The sequence below is a fragment of the Salvelinus alpinus genome, chromosome 18, assembly GCF_045679555.1.
Source record: "Salvelinus alpinus chromosome 18, SLU_Salpinus.1, whole genome shotgun sequence".
NCBI classification, from domain to species: Eukaryota; Metazoa; Chordata; class Actinopteri; order Salmoniformes; family Salmonidae; genus Salvelinus; species Salvelinus alpinus.
In genome coordinates this window covers 12,868,264-12,888,623 of record NC_092103.1, presented here as the reverse complement: position 1 = coordinate 12,888,623, position 20,360 = coordinate 12,868,264, and the positions used below count along the sequence as shown (strand labels likewise).

Here is a 20,360-nt window from a genome sequence, read left to right as displayed (position 1 = left end):
TTGGAATGGCCTAGTCAAAGCCCAGACCTCAATCCAATTGAGAATCTGTGGTGTGACTTAAAGATTGATGTCCACCAGCAGAACCCATCCAACTTGAAGGAGCTGGAGCAGTTTTGCCTTGGAGAATGGACAAAATCTGTGTGGCTAGATGTACCAAGCTTATAGAGACATACCCCAAGAGACTTGCAGCTGTAATTGCTGCAAAAGGTGGCTCTACAAAGTATTGACTTTGGGGGAGTGAATAGTTATGCACGCTCAAGTTCTCTTTTGTTGTTGTCTTATTTCTTGTTTGTTTCACAATAAAACATTTTTTGCATCTTCAAAGTGGTAGGCATGTTGTGTAAATCAACTGATACAAACCCCCCCCAAAAATCTATTTTAATTCCAGGTTGTAAAGCAACAAAGTAGGAAAAATGCCAAGGGGGTGAATACTTTCGCAAGCCACTGTAAGGACTTATCATTTAGACTAGATTTGTTTTAGATCATTTACTTTGTTTATGTTTGTACCATGGTCCATACAGACATTAAGAAAGGATGATGTATCCTCCTCCATCTCTGCTTCTCTCACTCCATGTATTCCTCTCTTCCTGTGTCAGGCTTGTTGTCCATGCTGGGCCGGAGCCATGAGAAGCCCTACGCTCCTCTGAACCTGTTGGCAGACTTTGCAGGCGGGGGTCTGACCTGTGCCCTCGGGGTGGTCCTGGCCCTGCTGGAGAGGACCAGGTCGGGAATAGGGCAGGTCGTTGACACCAGCATGGTGAGTACGAGATCACATCAGCTCAGTTGAGATCTGAGCAGATTCAAAGGCGACAATTACACCCACAGTGCTGTTCTCAGTACGCTGCCAGGCATCAACAACACCTACAGTACTGTTTTCTGTACACCTCCATATCCTCTAAAGGCTTGTACATTGCAGCATACAGATTTTTGCCTGAAGAATGCCGTAGGATATAATGTATATTTAACAGTTAATAACGCTGTGACATTGAACGAGGGCACTCAACAACAGCAGAACTTTCCAAACAGTTTTTTTTCTTTCCTACCCCTTTAACCTGAACACTGCTCAGACACAGAAATCACAACACAATCAGCATGTCTTGTGGTTAGCTCAGTACAGTCCCACTACACATTGTAAAATCCCAGATCAATTCCATCACTAAACTAACCCAGTACCACAATCACAACTGAAAAAAGTAAAGAATACTGTATCTGTGATATTTTTAAGCATTCTCATGTACAGTAGCATGTGAATTTTAAATGCCATTCATGTCCAGTATGGAGATTAGGTGGGATGTAAGATGTGCTCAGTACTTGACTTAGGTAGGAGCTCACCGGAACTGAGTACCTGCACCTCGTATAGAATAGTATGAAGGAGTTCCTGCACCTAAATATACTGAACAAAAATATAAACGCAACAACTTCAACAATTTTACTGAGTTACAGTTCATAAGGAAAGGAGTCAATTGAAATAATTTCATTAGGCCCTTATCTATGGATTTCACATGACTGGGGAGGGCCTCAGCCATGGGTGGGCATGGGAGAACATAGAGAACATAGACCCACCAACTTGGGAACCAAGCAAATCAGACTTTTTTTTTCTTCATAAAAGAGCTTTATTACAGACAAATACTCATAATTCCATCAGCTGTCAGGGTGGCTGGTCTCAGACGAACCCGCAGGTGAAGAAGCCGGATGTGGAGGTTGTGATTGTGAGGCCGGTTGGGCGTACTGCACAATTCTCTAAAACCGCGTTTGGTAGAGAAATTAACGTTCAGTTGTCTGGCAACAGCTCTGGTGGACATGTCTGCAGTCAGCATGCCAATTGCAAGCTCCCTCAACTTGAGACATCTGTGGTGTTGTGTGACAAAACTACACATTTTAGAGTAGCCTTTTATAGTCCCCAGCATAAGGTGCACCTGTGTAATGATATGTTTAATCAGCTTCTTAATATGCTGTGGATGGATTATCTTGGCAAAGGAGAAATACTAACAGGGATGTAAACAAATTTGTGCACCAAATTTGAGAGAAATAATCTTTTTGTGCATATGGAACATATATATTTAATTTCAGCTCACGAAACGTGTACCAACACTTTGCATGTTGCGCTTATATTTTTGTTCAGTACATAAACGGTACCAGCACCTATTTCAGTACAAGTCAAGCACTAGATGTGGTTTTATTGACTTTTGCCGCATCTCACTGTGTCATATTTTTATTAGATCCCTAGACGCCATGATGCCTGAAGCCCCACTTTCAATGAATATATTAACGTCCCCTCCATGATCGCTGTAAACATTACATTTTGCCTAAGGCTTGTACTTTTCTTTTTCCTCCAGGGATTGTTGGTACTTTTCCATATCTTTTCTAAAGTTAGTGACCCCAATTTTAAGGCTATTACTGTGTATTAAGGAGATCTCCAAATGTACCCCTCCAAAGAATTAGACTGTTTACGTTACAGGAAAAATCATATTGTAGCTATTAAAATGCATTCTGTAAACCAACAAAGACATAATTATATTTTATGTAGACAGCATCTGTAGGTATATAAATTGTATACAAGCAGCCGGCTACTTCCTATTCATGCCTGTGATGTAGATGCTTGATGCTTTATCAGTAAGAAGTACATGTAATATGCTGATAACTGCCTCAGTGAGGGGCCATGACAATCACATCGTTATTGCTGGTCTGCAAGGCAATTATCCCTGACATTTTGTTCAATGACAACCATCTCAGAAGATTCCCTTAACCTATCGCCACAGGGAATCAAAACCAGGCAAACATGAACACAGCTGTGAGGGGTCAGACTGACTGCCGATAGGTACTTAGCACAGTAGGAGGTAATTCCTTCTCTTGCTAGAACAAAAGACACCACTTGCTGTGTACCGACCTAGTACTGACGAACCAGACATTTCTAAACGTAGAATCGTCTGCCTGTCGGTGGCCGGCAAAGCCAATCAAAGAGCACTACTGTCCGCGTGACGTCAAAAGGAAAAAAGCGACACTTTTCCCGGTGTAATCCACCCCCTTATTCCGTATGATTTATTTTGTTGTACTGTCCTTTTTTGCCATTTTATGAATGTGTTCAATGTGGGTCTATGGGCTGTAGTAGTAAAGGCCAAATTCAATATCATATCAAATGTATATATTTTGGGGGGGAATACTTGAAGGGGTCCTAAAATTCTAAATCAAATAGCTAAATGAACCATGGTATGACCATCTAAAAACAATTCCATATGTCACCCCCAATCGCATAGACTCATGGGAATTAACACAAAATAGGTAGCTAGCTATTCAACTGACTCTCGGCAGCTAACAGGCAGCTGCTTCATTCAAAAACAAATCCATTGTGATTTAATTATAATGTTGCTCGCTAAGCTAGTATCAACAAGGGCTTAATACAAATTCTAGCGAGCTAGCAACAACACTAGCGCATCTTGCTAGTTAGCTACAAATTTTAAGCAGGCAAAAATAGGGTATTGACATCTTGGGGTCTGGAGGATTTTAACGAGGCTGACGGCGGAAAATCTGTTCTATGTTAACAGCAGAAAATGTACTGCCGACACTCTTGTCAGAGGTGCTAAACTGTTATAGACCTATATCCATCCTGCCCTGCCTTTTCAGTCTTCGAAAGCCAAGTTAATAAACAAATCACTGACCATTTTGAATCCCACCGTACCTTCTCTTAAATGATATCATAACCGCCATCGATAAAAGACAGTACTGTGCATCCGTCTTCCTCGACCTGGCCAAGGCTTTCGACTCTGTCAATCACCGCATTCTTATCGGCAGACTGAACAGCCTTGGTTTCTCCAATGACTGCCTCGCCTGTTCACCAACTACTTCTCAGATAGCGTTCAGTGTGTCAAATCGGTGGACCTCTGGCAGTCTCTGGGCATACCACAGGGTTCAATTCTCGGGCCGACTCTTTTCTCTGTATATATCAATGATGTCTCTCTTGCTGCTGGTGATTCTCTGATCCACCTCTACGCAGACGACACCATTCTGTATACTTCTGGCCCTTCTTTTGACACTGTTAACAAACCTCCAGACAAGCTTCAATGCCAGACAACACTCCTTCCGTGGCCTCCAACTGCTCTTAAATGCTAGTAAAACTAAATGTATGCTTTTCAACCGATCGCTGCCCACGCCCGCCCGACTAGAATCTGGATGGTTCTGACTTAGAATATGTGGACAACTACAAATACCTAGGTGTCTGGTTAGACTCCTTCCAGACTCACATTAAGCATCTCCAATCCAAAATTAAATCTAGATTCGGCTTCCTATTTTACAACAAAGCCTCCTTCACTCATGCTGCTAAACATACCCTCGTAAAACTGACTATCCTACTGATCTTTGACTTTGGCGATGTCATTTACAAAATAGCCTCCAACACTCTACTCAGCAAATTAGATGTAGTCTATCACAGTGCCATCCATTTTGTCACCAAAGCCCCATATACTACCCACCACTGTGACCTGTATGCTCTTGTTGGCTGGCCCTCGCTTCATATTCGTCGCCAAACCCACTGGCTCCAGTCTTTGCTAGGTAAAGCCCCACCTTATCTCAGCTCACTGGTCACCATAGCAATATTCACCCGTAGTACGCGCTCCAGCAGGTATATTTCACTGGTCATCCCCAAAGCCAACTCCTCCTTTGGCTGCCTTGCCTTCCAGTTCTCTGCTGCCAATGACTGGAACGAATTGCAAAAATCACTGAAGCTGGAGACTCATATCTCCCTCACTAACTTTAAGCATCAGCTGTCAGAGCAGCTTATTGATCACTGCACCCTCTACACAGCCCATCTGTAAATGGTCCACCCAACTACCTCATCCCCATATTTGTTATTTATTTTTGCTCTTTTTGCACCCCAGTATCTCTACTTGCACATCATCATCTGCACATCTATCACTCCAGTGTTAATGCTAAATTGTAATTATTTCGCCACTATGGCCTATTTATTGCCTTACCTCCCTAATCTTACTACAATTGCACAAACTGTATATAATATTGCGATATTGTCAATACGATATCGTCAAATAATATCCCAATGTATAACTATCAATTTCCCCCCCCACACCTTAAACCTACTTAATACCTTTTTTTTTTAAACTTCTTATTTTGTTATTATACAAGTGGAATGTTTGTGTAGGAATTTAGAATGCTCATACTTTATTTACTTGTTTGATCAGCCGATGTCTAGTTGCTACTATTGACATTTACGATTAACATGGCTAATGGGACACTCCCCTGCCAGGCTATGAAGGTGCCTCCCAGCTTTTCAAGTCTCTGTCAAGCACCTGATTCCCTTTTTGTTCGAGCTGGCTGAAGCACATTTGGGTACGCTTTCTTTCCATTGGCTATTACTCAATATTGCATGTGAGGACTTTAATAGAGTTCAGTTGAGATGTTATTTAAAAAAAAAAATGTATCTATGAATGGCTATGCCCACAGTACCGCATGATTATGTTTACAGTTGGTGACTTGTGTATTGTATTGGAAATATTTTATTATAGCGTTGCCGGCGCATTTTGCGGTTGTTTGTCCTGTGTGGTCAGAGGTTGCTGCAGCCAACGAGGGCGGAGAAGAGGATGAGTTCTATTTCCTGGGAGAAGTCACAGATGTTGATGACTCAAACAATGCATGGACAGTGGAAACTGCCAATAAAATGTACTGCAATAGACCTTTAGGTTGACACAGGGGCAGATACAATTGTCATATCAGAAAAGACTTATAGCACACTAAAAAAACATGCCACCACTAAAGAGCACAGTAACTAGACAGCCCAGGGGGTAAACTGAGCTGTAGGAGTCACTTTACAGTTACTACTATTTGGAAAGGACAGCCGTTTTAGGTTCAAAGTGTGATAAAGAGAATAGAAGAGGTCAAAAGCACAGAGGAGCTCGTGTGCTCATCCTGCAGACCTGAGCAAGCTGAAGATAAAACCAATCAAAAATAAAATGTTGCGGTACCCTACAGTGTAAACACAGCCAGACGTGTGTCACTGCCCATGCTCTACAAGGCGAAAAAGGAGCTTGACCTCATGGTGGCGAGTGGCGTGATCAGGGAGCATACATAGCGGTGTGCTCCTATGGTCCTGGTGCCCAAGAAGAACAAAGATCAGCCGAGGGTATGTGCTGATCTGAGAATGTTAAACTTCTCAGTGAAAAGAGAGTCACACATTCTACCTACATACCCTGCCAAAGTTGGCTGGTGCCAAGGTGTTTTCTCTTTTAGATGCAGGAAGTGGCTTCTGGCAGATTCCACTAGAGAGAGCGCGTCAAGCTTAACATATTCATAACGCCTTTTGGAATGTACTATTTCAGCAGACTTCCATTTGGAATCACTAGTTCCCCAGAAATCTTCCAGCGTGAGATGACAGGGCTCCTGAAGGACTAAGAGGGCGTGGCCATTTACATGGATGAGATCCTTAGTTACTCACACAGCAGAGGATGATGTGAGACTCCTATACACACTGGAGGATGCAGGTTTGAAGCTCAACCCAGACAAAAATCTACTGCGACAGAAATGTCTCAACTACATATGACATAACTTTGACGAGAATGGCATTCTTCCTGTTGATGCCAAGATCCAGGCCGTCACCCAGCTGGAGCCGGCAAGCAACGTGACTGATCTGAGCAGGGTCCTGGGTATGATCCTCTACCTAGGCAGGTACCTACTGGGTCTAGCCGATGTCACCAAACCACTCAACGAGTTGCTCAAGAGTGATGCTGCAGTGCAGGAGGAGGCCTTTAGGAAGTTAAAGCAACTCATCCTGTACTGGCATTTTATGACGTGACAAAGCCCATCAGTGCAGATGCCAGTAGTTATGGGTTAGGCGGGGTCCTACTACAGAAATACGATGGACAGTTAGTCAGTAGCTTATTGCTCCAGGACTCTCACCGATGCAGAGAAGCGCTTATGCACAGATGGAAAAGTAGTGTCTCGCAGCAGTCTGGGCATGTAAGACGTTTACCAGGTATCTGTGTGGCCTAGATGCATTCACACTGCAGTGATATCACAAACCTCTCATTCCACTGCAAAGACCTTGACTTAGTGCCTTTGAGGTGCCAGAGACTGTTGATGTGAATGATGCGTTAGAACCCTACACCCTTTCCAGACATCCGCAGGCAGCTGTTACATAAAAGATCGCAGAGCTGACCAGTATAATCGAGGCCTATGATCCGCGTGCTATCTCACCCACCAGGTTTGACGTCGTCAAGAAGCAGACACAACAGGATGCAGAGCTGCAGATGGTGAAACACTGTGACAACAAGATGGCCTAAGTATGCAGTCAAAGTGCCAGACGAGTTAAAAGCCTACTACACCTGCCGACAGCACCTCTCAACCTCACAAAGACTAATGTTGTATGGTAATAGAATAGTAGTGCCACAAAACATGAGAAATTAGATGTTAGAGAGTGTACATGACGGCTGTTAGGGCGTTGTGAAGTGCCGGGAGCGAGCTAGAGGTAGTGTGTGGTGGCTAAAAAAACATCCAGGAAATAGTCAGTACATGCAAAGACTGTCAGGTGTCCAAACCTATTCAGGGGGATCTTCTAATCACCACTTCACTCCCCAGTCGCCCATAGGAAGGAGTAGCAGCTGAAATATGTGAACTCAACAAGCAAAACTACACGGTAGTTGTGGAATACACTATATTCAAAGGTATGTAGACACCCCTTCAAATTAGTGGATTTGGCTATTTCAACCACACCCGTTGCTGACGAGGCACAGTCATAGGAGACCACCTTTCCAGCAGTGGTGGGCCGTCAGGGCCTGCAAGGCCTTCTCTGCTGGCCTAAACATCATCAGAATATAATTTAAAATATATATATATTTTCCCACAAATATGTATTAAATTATTCCCCAGAGTAAGAGTTATACTCTTCATTTCATAGTTTTCCTCTTGGTTGCACTGCTTCCAGCCCCAGGTTGAGATTTGGAGGGCTGGTCTTTATGTTAGATCTTTTATCCAATCATATTCAGCCATCATGTGTTGCCAGGGGTCTAAAATCTGCCCTCAGGCCTTCAGAATCAACAGTGCGGGCGCTTGTAGCTTATAGGGAATGGAAATTAAAATTTTGTGTCAACCAATCAGCTTCAGAGTTGGCTATTGTACGCCTGCTGGCTGGCTCCAGTGTTACACAGGAGCCAGCTAGCAGGCGTAGTGCGTGCACGTCTTTTGATTGGATTACCAATATTGAAAGGCAGGTCCTATGGGCAGGTCTATGCAGATCTAGGAAACTGAATTTGATAAACGAATTAATTCGCGTTCTACTAAGCTGTTTTTTCAACCCACAATGGCGGAAGGAGGAGAAGATACCGATTTGGTCGAGGATATAATTATAACGCCATTCTCAAGACGAACTTTTCAAGAAAAGTTAGACATTGTAAGGAGAGGTCGCCCGACGCCACAAAGCCTGTCACAGGCGGGAAAGGGGTTAGTTCGCTCGCCACTTTCAAAGTTTCAACTACGAGCGCTGTCAATGGCTCACAGGCTCCGAGAAGCACTGCAAACTGTACTGCTGGGAATGCCTATTATTTGCAAGTGATCGATTTGGTGTTTGGAGCCACACTGGCTTTGCAAACTTGAGTTGTCTGTTAAACACTGTTTACCCAAAAATGTCAATTTGTCAATTTCAAGGTGACGCAACGCCTGGTTATACTGCGTTTCTGTCTAAATGTATAGTGTCTAGAGCCATGGCATCATAATGATGGTAATAAGAGGTGGATTAATTCGGGTGGGACTGTGTAGTACCTCACTGAAGGCCTAGGCCCCAGGCCCACGGCACGCCACTGCTTTCCAGCAAGTCAATTCGTCAAATTTTTGCTCTGCTAGAGCTTCCCTGGTCAACTGTAAGTGCTGTTATTGTGAAGTGGAAACGTCTGGGAGCAACAACTTCTCAGCCGTGAAGTTGTAGGCCACACAAGCTCACAGAACGAGACCGTCGACTGCTAAAGTGCGTAGTGCTTAAAAATCGTTTGTCCTTGTTTGCAACACTCAATACCAAGTTCCAAACGGCCTCTGGACGCAACGTCAGCACAAGAACTGTTAGTCGGGAGCTTCATGAAATGCGTTTCCATGGCCTGAAACAGCTGCACAAAAGCCTAAGATCAACATGCACAATGCCAAGCGTCGGCTGGAGTGGTGTAAAGCTCACGGCCATTGGAGTCTGGAGCAGTGGATCGCGTTCTCTAGAGTGATGAATCACACTTCACCATCTGACTGTCCAACGGATGACTCTGGGTTTGGCGGATGCCAGGAGAATGCTACCTGCCCCAATGCATAGTGCTAACTGTAGTGGAGGAGGAATAATGGTCTATGGCTGTTTTTCATGGTTTGGCCTAGGCCCCTTAGTTCCAGTGACGGCAAATCTTAACTCTACAACATTCTAGATTATTCTGCACTTCCAACTTTGTGGCAACAGTTTGGGGAAGGCCCTTTCCTGTTTCAGCATGACAATGCCACCGTGCATAAAGCAAGGTCTGTTTGTCGTGATCGGTGTGGAAGAACTTGACTAGCATGCACAGAGCCCTGACCACAACCCCATCAAACACTTCTGGGATGAATTGGAACGCAGACTGCGAGCCAGGCCTAATTGCCCAACATCAGTGCCAAACATCAGTGCCCAACCTCACTAATGCTCTTATGGCTGAATGGAAGCATTTCCCCACAGCAATGTTTCAACATCTACTGGAAATCCTTCCCAGGAGAGGGGAGGCTGTTATCGATCCCTATCCCAGTCTGTTGTCCCCATATGCTTCAAGATGGTTACCATTGTTCCTGTACTCAAGAAGGCGAAGACAACTGAACTAAATGACTACCACCCCGTAGCACTCACTTCTGTCATCGTGAAGTGCTTTGAGAGGCTAGTCAAGTATCATATCACTGCCACCTTACCGGCCACCCTAGACCCACTTCAGTTTGCATACCGCCCCAACAGGTCCACAGATGACGCAGTCGCCATCGCACTGCACACTGCCCTATCCCATCTGGACAAAAATAATACCTATGTAAGAATGCTGTTCATTGACAACAGCTCAGCATTCAACACCATAGTACCCTCCAAGCTCATCATCAAGCTGGAGGCCCTGGGTCTCAACCCCTCCCTGTTTAACTGGGTCCTGGACTTTCTGACGGGCCGCCCCCAGGTGGTGAGGATAGGAAACAACATCTCCACTTCGCTGACCCTGAACACTGGGGCCCCACAAGGGTGTGTGCTCAGCCCTCTCCTGTACTCCCTGTTCACCCACGACTGTGTGGCCATGCACGCCTCCAACTCAATCATCAAGTTTGCAGACGACAACAGTAGTGGGCTTGATCTCCAACAATAACGAGACAGCCTACAGGGAGGAGGTGAGGGCACTCGGAGTGTGGTGTCAGGAAAACAACCTCTCACTCAAAGTCAACAAAACAAAAGAGATGATTGTGGACTTCAGGAAACAGCAGAGAGAGCACCCACCTATCCACATCGAAGGAACAGCAGTGGAGAAGGTGGAAAGTTTTTTTTTTTTAAGTTCCTGGGCGTACATGTCACAGACAAAGTGAAATGGTCCACCCACACAGACAGTGTGGTGAAGAAGGCGCAATAGCGCCTCTTCAACCTCAGGAGGCTGAAGAAATTTGGCTTGTCACCCAAAACCCTGACAAACTTTTACAGATGCACAATCGAAAGCATCCTGTCGGGCTGTATCACAGCCTGGTACGGCAACTGCACTGCCCTCAACCGCAAGGCTCTCCAGAGGATGGTGCGGTCTGCACAACACATCGCCGGGGTAAACTACCTGCCTTCCACACCTACACCTCCCGACATCACAGGAAGGCCAAAAAGATCATCAAGCACAACAACCAACCGAGCCACTGCCTGTTCACCCCGCTATCATCCAGAAGGCGAGGTCAGTACAGGTGGATCAAAGCTGTGACCGAGAGAATGAAAAACAGCTTCTATCTCAAGGCCATCAGACTGCTAAATAGCAATCACTAACTCCGAGAGGCTGCTGCCTACATTGAGACCCAATCACTGGACACTTTAATAAATGGATCACTAGTCATTTTAAACAATGGCACTTTAATAATGTTTACATATCTTACATTACTCATATCACATGTATATACTGTATTTTATACCATCTACTGCACCTTGCCTATGCTGCTCGGCCATCGCTCATCCATATACTTATATGTACATATTCTCATTCATATTCTCATGCATTAGATTTGTATGTATTAGGTAGTTGTTGGGGAATTGTTAGATTTGTGTGTATTAGATCTGGAAGTATTACGTTTTTCGGGTGCTAAAATGAGGTCAATTGTACGGACCAGCACGACGTGCAAAAGTGAGTTAGTTCACGTTACAGTGCCTTCAGAAAGTATTCACATCCCTTTACTTTTTCCACATTTGTTGTGTTGCAGCCTGAGTATAAAATGTATTACATTTAGATGTTTTTTGCACTGTTTTTTTGCACTGGCCTACATAATGTCAAAGTAGTATTATGTATTTTTCAAATTTTTACAAATTTATGAAAAGCTGAAATGTCTTTAGTCAGTAAGTATTCAACCCCTTTTATGGCAAGCCTAAATAAGTTCAGGAGTACAAATGTTCTTAACAAGTCACATACGTTGCACTGGATTCTGTACAGGGACACTTCAATCTTAAATGAATCATTGTTTATTAACAGTATGCCGGAGAGGTCACAGTCAAACTTAGATGCATAAAGTACCGGTCTGAAGTGAGTTCCACTGGGGCAGTCCCGTTTAGTTCTCTTATATACTGCTTACACAGACAAGTTATATTTGCATGATTTAGCTTATTCATAATTAATTAATCATTAATATTTGGTCCATGTATGTGACCGACCAATACCTCACGAGGATTCTTCTCTCCAAACTGAGATATCCCTTTCTCAAAACAAGGTTCTGGCCGTACTACCAAATTGCAGATACTGATAGTGAGGATTGCTCCCAGACACGTTCAGTCACTTGCATTAACACAGAAATTGGTTATTAGAAAAGCACAAACATAAAATGTTCCATCACATTCCCTCTTATCACTCACTCTTTGATAATTATCATTACATTTTATTCATTTGGTTATTACTTAAACTATCAAAGGAGTAAGTAAACAAAATCAACGCATAAAACCACAGACACTTTCAAACCCTTCATTCTGGGTTGTAGACAAAATAAACACAAAACCAGACACTTCATCCTTTCAAAACCTTCATTCAGTGTTGTACAATCCAACTTGTAAAACCATGGCTTTAGACCTTTGCTTCATAGTTCCACATGCTTCATTACACAATTGTGTTTATGGATTCTGGCAATGACATTTCAGCTGGAGCTTTTGTCGCGAGAGGCATGTTAATGACACATCGGTATCTCAATGCATTTGTAGAGTAAATGACTATAAATGTTTTAGTGCGCAGACCTCCACAATCAACCTGATACCCCAAATAAACAATTTTGGACAAACCTAAATCAATTACGAGCATGGTTGACCACCCCTCTCCCTACTTGAAAATCTATGGTCAGACCTGAAAATGGTTCTCTAGCAATGATGAACAACCAATTTGGCAGAGCTTGAGGAATGTTTTTAAGAATAATGGGCAAATGTTGCACAATCCAAGTGTGGAAAGCTCTTAGACTTAGCCAAAAAGTGCTTCTACTAAGTAAAGACTCAGGGGTGTGAATACTTATGTAAATTAGATTTCTGTATTTCATTTTTAATACATTTGCACAAATTTCATTGTGGGGTAGTGTGTGTAGATGGGTGAGAAAAAACAACAATTTAATCAATTTTGGAATTCGGCCTGTAACACAACAAAATGTGGAATGAGTCAAGCGGTATGAATACTTTCTGAAGGCCTGTATGATTCCCCACTTTCTAGAACGGTTAATCCTTAGCCTCTTCTCATCCTTTCTCTGACTCATTCACCCCAGTAAGAGAAGATATGGACGGTTCATTTGAAAATTGTTCACATGAATGTTTTTTACTCAGAAGGATTAAGTACCAACAACTTCTTATTCCTGGACTCCTGTTGCTATATGAAATGTGGAATTGAAATCCATGCTCTTCTGATCACACTCAAAGAAAAATACTGGGGGAAAGGCTGGGGAATACTGGGGAAGATGCACACAAACTTTTATGTGAAAAAGGAACGCTTAGAATGCTTTTGGATGGCTTCTTGAACATTTAGCACTCTGTTCCTGACATCATTTGGCATAGGGATGGTTACTGATCCTGTGAGAAATGTATTTAATTGATGGTCCAACCTTTTGAAATGCATGTGTTTTGTGCATGGCTCTGGTTTGAGACCCACAAAGAAGCTGTTTCAAAGGAGAATTTCTCAAAAGCTTTTTATTTTTTATTTATTGTGTTTTGAACCCTAGAGACTAGTATGTAGTAAGCTGACTGTCAAGGTTATTCCCAAAATGATGTAATACACACTATGGTGAGGTTCAAACGTAGATAGAATGAGAAATGAGTTGTATTCTTATTTTTGAGCACTAGAGACTAATATGAGGCCTCTCCCAGTAGGCATGATGATATATTTAATAGCCCGATGCTAATCATTCATTAATAATAAGGAATGCATAAAGCCAACAGCTGGGATGTGAATGCCGACTGCTAGGGATGTGTGCGGTTATTTTAATATTCAAACGGACGTTAGTATTCAAATACTTGTGTGAGTATCAATATTTGCTAGGGAAAAAATGATAGGCCTATTTTAACATTAAGGCTTCTTCTAAATTAAAATGTTCATGTTACATACAAGGATACATCATGACTTTTTAAATTATTGAATAAAACAAACTTTTCAATGTAGTTTTTATGACATGCGCACCATAAAAAGACTGGTAGCCCCAACCAGTAGCCTTCACGTGTGTAGCTTGTTGTTTATGTTGGCCCATCAAAGTGGCAAAGAGGCTCAATGTGTAGCAAGTGGAGTTAGAGTTCACTAACGCAATGCAAGATGGAATAAAGTTACGTGACATGAGAGAACATGGGAAGTTTGAAATTCAGAACGCTGCAGCCCGCCTGGTTAAGTTGCAGGGGTTTGATGGCACAAGCAGAGTAGCCCAGCCAACAGCGAGTTGCAGTAGTCCTGACTGGAGAGGACAAGTGCCTGGATTAGGATCACACCGCTGTGTGAGGTAGGGTCGTACTCTATGGATGTTGTAGAGCATGAAACTGCAGGAGCGGGTCACTGCTTTGATGTTTGCAGAGAACGACAGGGTGTTGTGCAGGGTCACGCTAAGGTTCTTTACCCAATGGGAGGGCGACACTGGAGTTGTCAACCGTGATGGAGAGGTCTTTGAGCAGGCAGGCCTTCCCCGGAAGGAAAAGCAGTTCTGTGTTTTTGAGCTTGAGGTGGTGGGCTGACATCCAAGTTGAGATTTCTGCCAGGCACGCAGAGATGCGTGTCGCCACCTGGGTGTCAGAAGGAGAAAAGTTGAGTGTCATCCGCATAGCAACGATAGGAGAGACCATGTGAGCATATGACGGAGCCAAGTGACTTGGTGTATAGAGAGAAGAGGAGAGGGCCTAGAACTGAGCCATGCGGGACATCAGTAGTGAGAGTACGTGGTGCAGACACAGATCCTCTCCACGTCACCTGGTAGGAGCGGCCTGTCAGGTAGGATGCAATCCAAGAGTGTGCATAGCCTGAGACGCCCAGCCCTGAGAGGGTGGAGAGGAGGATCTGATGGTTCACGGTGTCGAAGGCAGCGGATAGATCTAGGAGAATGAGAACAGGTTAGCTAGTCTTTGCTGTAGCCGAGTTGCCTTGGTCCCTCCATCTGCTCGCTCCCATCTCTCACACACTGCCCTCTCCGCAGCTGCAATAGAGTGCCAGCGTCTCTCTACCGACTGCTAATTATGTTTTTAAAGACTAATACTTAAAGGAGAAGTTCACCCAAAATCCAGAAACTCCCAAATAGTTCCATACATTGAAACTAATTCACTGGAGTTTTCCCTTTCCCCCTCTCTCTCTCTGTAGTGCTGTACTGAAACAGCTGCAAGAACCGGTCATGTGACTCGTGGCGTTGCTGTATGCAGGACTCGCTCAGCTCCATTGCCAGTGAATTCATGATTCAGAAATCCACAAAGTGTAGGCAAATTCATTGTTTTATTGAAAGCATATGGCCAAATTACCTATTTTTGTTAAAAGTACTATCCGTTTTGAGTCCAGACATGTGTACTTTTCCACCTTAAATATTTGTGATTCTTTTATATCATTATTTTATGTAGCCGACTGCCACGGCAGTGGAGATGGGTAACAACTGCACATGGACGCTCTCGAGAGAATCCCTGCTACGTAGAAACAGCACGTTATGCCCTTATTCACAGGTGTACGTTTTTTCGACGGAGAGGTGATGATAACAGCGTTACACATTATTTATGCAAAGTTAACAACAAGTCAACAACAACCTACAAATATGTCTGGTGACGAAATACTCGCTAGTGATCAAGAAAACTACTGGAGGGACGCCGATGATGTCGTCAAATCGTATTTATTTGAGCCTGAGTATTCGGACCAAGAATTGAGGCGAATTGAGCTTCAGATGGCCGCCGCAGCAGCTGGGCCACAGCCCCAACACATTCCCGAGGAATGTTTGTGCTTCAGAGAGATTGAATATGTGACTACAATAGTTATAGAAATGGAGGAATATAATAATAATGATGATGATGATGATGAAGAGCAGTTAGTTTGCTTTTGCAAAGAAAGGGATTTTGCAGCCCACATAAATGTCCTGGGGGGGAAAAGTCCGTAGGTCAAAAACTGTTTGGAGACCCAACCCTGTTCCAGCTGGGCCAAAAGGACAATGATCCAATGAGTAAATAGCTCAACTTTACTTTATTGAATGATCACTTATCATAAACCTCTATGAGCGGGACCATTAGTGGGTTTATTTTTGCACATTAGTCCAAAACACTATATAGCCTATGTTTATTTATCACAATGTTTTTTGTATATTCTATTCTGCAATGTAAGGTGACACAATGTCTATTGTCTCTCAACCCCCCCTCCCCCCCTCCCCCATAGGGCACACATGCTAACCTGAATAGCAGGGGTTCTCAAAGTGGGGTCCGCTGTACTGCAGGGGGTCCACGGCCAGATCTCAAAATCTAGTTAAAAAATAATTATAATTGGGGTGAATATTACCGACAACGACAGATTAGACTAAATTTGTCCAAGGGATCCATGGAGCAAGTTGAGGGTATAATACAATACAATGTACTTCTAAAATGTATGTTCTTAACCCTGGGCAACATGGGCATGGGAGGCTCACATGGATATGGTATCCACAGTACCTCACCGATTTATACATTTTCCAAGTCAAAACTTATTTTATTCCCCAAAATTGCATTTCTTTTAACATAAATGCACTGTAATTTAAGTTTTAAAACTGCAAAGGTTTATCTCTGTCCTAATGGCAAAATAGTGTAGAATTGCAGGATATTAGCTTTATAGCTGCAACATTTTCTTTCCGATGCCAAGAGATGGGCCTTTTAAAATGTTCCTTCCCAGGGCCCAAGACTTGGTTCGTCAAGCCATGCATTGCCAAAGTCATAGTATAACTCTTATTTTTATCTCACTTGAGTTGTGTTTTGATAATGAGGGTGTCCCTGATGAGTTTGCTATCACAAAAGGGGTCCCCGGCCAGATCCAGTCCATGGAAATACAGTAGCAACAGCTGTATCTTTTAGTATCCTTTGGTTTTCTGTCCCCATCATTTCAGATTTCATATCTCGTTCATATACAGTGGGGAGAACAAGTATTTGATACACTGCCGATTTTGCAGGTTTTCCTACTTACAAAGCATGTAGAGGTCTGTAATTTTTATCATAGGTACACTTCAACTGTGAGAGACGGAATCTAAAACAAAAATCCAGAAACTCACATTGTATGATTTTTAAATAATTAATTTGCATTTTATTGCATGACATAAGTATTTGATCACCTACCAACCAGTAAGAATTCCGGCTCTCACAGACCTGTTCGTTTTTCTTTAAGAAGCCCTCCTGTTCTCCACTCATTACCTGTATTAACTGCACCTGTTTGAACTCGTTACCTGTATAAAAGACACCTGTCCACACACTCAATCAAACAGATTCCAACCTCTCCACAATGGCCAAGACCAGAGAGCTGTGTAAGGACATCAGGGATAAAATTGTAGACCTGCACAAGGCTGGGATGGGCTACAGGACAATAGGCAAGCAGCTTGGTGAGAAGGAAACAACTGTTGGCGCAATTATTAGAAAATGGAAGAAGTTCAAGATGACGGTCAATCACCCTCGGTCTGGGGCTCCATGCAAGATTTCACCTCGTGGGGCATCAATGATCATGAGGAAGGTGAGGGATCAGCCCAGAACTACACGGCAGGACCTGGTCAATGACCTGAAGAGAGCTGGGACCACAGTCTCAAAGAAAACCATTAGCAACACACTACGCCGTCATGGATTAAAATCCTGCAGCGCACGCAAGGTCCCCCTGCTTAAGCCAGTGCATGTCCAGGCCTGTCTGAAGTTTGCCAATGACCATCTGGATGATCCAGAGGAGGAATGGGAGAAGGTCATGTGGTCTGATGAGACAAAAATATAGCTTTTTGGTCTAACTCCACTCGCCGTGTTTGGAGGAAGAAGAAGTATGAGTACAACCCCAAGAACACCATCCCAACCGTGAAGCATGGAGGTGGAAACATCATTCTTTGGGGATGCTTTTCTGCAAAGGGGACAGGACGACTGCACCGTATTGAGGGGAGGATGGATGGGGCCATGTATCGCGAGATCTTGGCCAACAACCTCCTTCCCTCAGTAAGAGCATTGAAGATGGGTCGTGGCTGGGTCTTCCAGCATGACAACGACACGAAGCACACAGCCATGGCAACTAAGGAGTGGCTCCGTAAGAAGCATCTCAAGGTCCTGGAGTGGCCTAGCCAGTCTCCAGACCTGAACCCAATAGAAAATCTTTGGAGGGAGCTGAAACTCCGTATTGCCCAGCGACAGCCCCGAAACCTGAAGGATCTGGAGAAGATCTGTAGGGAGGAGTGGGCCAAAATCCCTGCTGCAGTGTGTGCAAACCTAGTCAAGAACTACAGGAAACGTATGATCTCTGTAATTGCAAACAAAGGTTTCTGTACCAAATATTAAGTTCTGCTTTTCTGATGTATCAAATACTTATGTCATGCAATAAAATGCAAATTAATTACTTAAAAATCATACAATGTGATTTTCTGGATTTTTGTTTTAGATTCCGTCTCTCATAGTTGAAGTGTACCTATGATAAAAATTACAGACCTCTACATGCTTTGTAAGTAGGAAAACCTGCAAAATCGGCAGTGTATCAAATACTTGTTCTCCCCACTGTACATCGTCGCTGAAGTGCTTGCTATACACACGCTGCGATGCAAGGATGGCTGCAGAAGTATTTCCATCATATTTACTACATCAAATTGTTATCAAACAATCTTCTGCATCTCTCCGTATCTTTTATCTGAAAACGGTCAAATTTGGTGCCGCCTTCCCTATTTCGTGTATAAAGTGCAGACAGGGACCGAACACCAGCTTGCTGTTGCTGCCATCTCTTTTTCCACTTTTCGTAGCTAACTTTACCTGCGATATGCCATACGCAACGCCCCCTTGCGGTTGAAGGCTCCATTGCGAAACGGACACAGCAGATTTAGAATTTTTCAAAACCCTGCGTCTTCCATCCATCCAACACCAACAAAAGGCACAAAAATGGCTGTACTATGTAGCCAAAATACTGTGAGTGAGGTGAGTGAGTGATATGTAGGTCAATAACACTATTGTGACTTAGTGGCCCAAGCACTTCATCCTCAATGGACATGGCTGCAAGCCTTTTCTGACCCATACGCAACCTGGAGTGCAGCCGGCACAGTGCACTAAAGGACCTTTCACCGGAGCAGCTGCTCACAGGAATTGTGAGGGAACCTGAATGATTTCCTCTAGAGAAGGAAACACATCATCATCCAGGAGGTTGTGCACAGCAAGCATATCTTTGGGAGGACATCCAGCCTCTCTTTTCCGGGCAAGAAACTTTCTGGCCACCGACATCTCTTCTGTTTTAACATCAGTACCGTAGTGCTTGGCAAACTCAGTTAAGCATGATGTATCTAGGAAGTTTTTTGAGTTGGGGCTGCATGCCTGTATGCCTTTTGAGCAGACCTGCATCTACAGTCGAGAATCGCTGGACAAGCTCACAAACCACCCTGTCCAAGCAGGGGAGCGACAACTCTGTTTTCATTGTTTGGGAACATGACAATTCTGTGCCTAAACCCAAGGAGGTCTCCACCACAAAATCTCCCATTGTCCTTTGTTTGTGCTTTCTTGCTGCATCTGCCTCTGGAATATTGTGAATTTCACAGAGTGCTTTGGTTCTATCATAAAGTTCTGTGCCAAATGCATCTGTGTGTTTGCCTATCAGTGTGTCACATACAGCTTGTTTGGCGAACAAGCTTCTGCCAGGTTTACAGTCTCTTTCTGGAGGAACTTGTGTGGTCCCTCAGTTACAGAAAGAAGGAACTGAGACATCAGTAGCAAATACACGGTGGAGAACTTATGAAGCTTTGTTCTTAGACCAACAGCCATCAGGGATCCAATGGCTGATAGACAATCAAAAATAGCAGTTAAAGTGTCCAGGGCTGCATTTATGGACCGCAGCTGGCACGCCCAGCGAGTGTTTGAGAGTTGTACAAGTTCAGCTGATGCTATTCCAAGTTTGGGCTGAGCTTCTTTGAACTTGTGGTGGTTAACTAGGGATGTAGTGAAAAACGAATACACTTTCTCCAAGAAACTGAAAAACTCAGCAGCCTCTGGAATAGCCCTGCAAGTATGACACAACACCAAATTAAGCTCATGAGCAAAGCAATGTACATAAATTGCCTCCGGATGCAGCACTCTGAAATGTGCTTGTACACCTGCTTTGGATCCACTCATGACATCTGCACCATCATAGGTCTGTGCAACACACTTTAGGCCTGCTACCTCTCTCATTTGGAGCTGCATCAAATGACTTGATTTCTGCTAGTGCTAGTAAACGCTCCTTAACTGTCCTCTCTGTCACATACCTTACACACAGAGCCAACTGTTGAGACTGCCCATCCCTGGCCTCATCCGCCAACATGGCATACATTCCAGACTTTGACATCTCAAAGACTATGGTGTCTGACTTGATCGAATGCTGTGCTCAAGAGATTACATTCTGAGATTCTGGAGAGAGAGACGTCACATTTGATGGATAATTGCACCTTTGTTAGTTACCTGGTAGCTTTGCCATACCACAACACTGTCTCTGTGTATTTGTGCCATCTCATGTTTACCAAAGATAAACAAAGCT

The 20,360-nt window shown here is 43.7% G+C and overlaps 1 protein-coding gene across 3 annotated transcripts in view; it reads left to right on the top strand.

Moving 5' to 3' along the window:
• The window catches only part of amacr (alpha-methylacyl-CoA racemase), a 79,209-nt gene that overhangs the window by 17,544 nt on the left and 41,305 nt on the right, over positions 1 to 20,360 (top strand). For all 3 annotated transcript variants that reach the window (XM_071350224.1, XM_071350225.1, XM_071350223.1), the window contains exon 4: positions 597 to 757. In XM_071350224.1, coding sequence (XP_071206325.1) covers positions 597 to 757 — 161 coding nt within the window. The remainder of the gene's footprint in view (positions 1 to 596; positions 758 to 20,360) is intronic.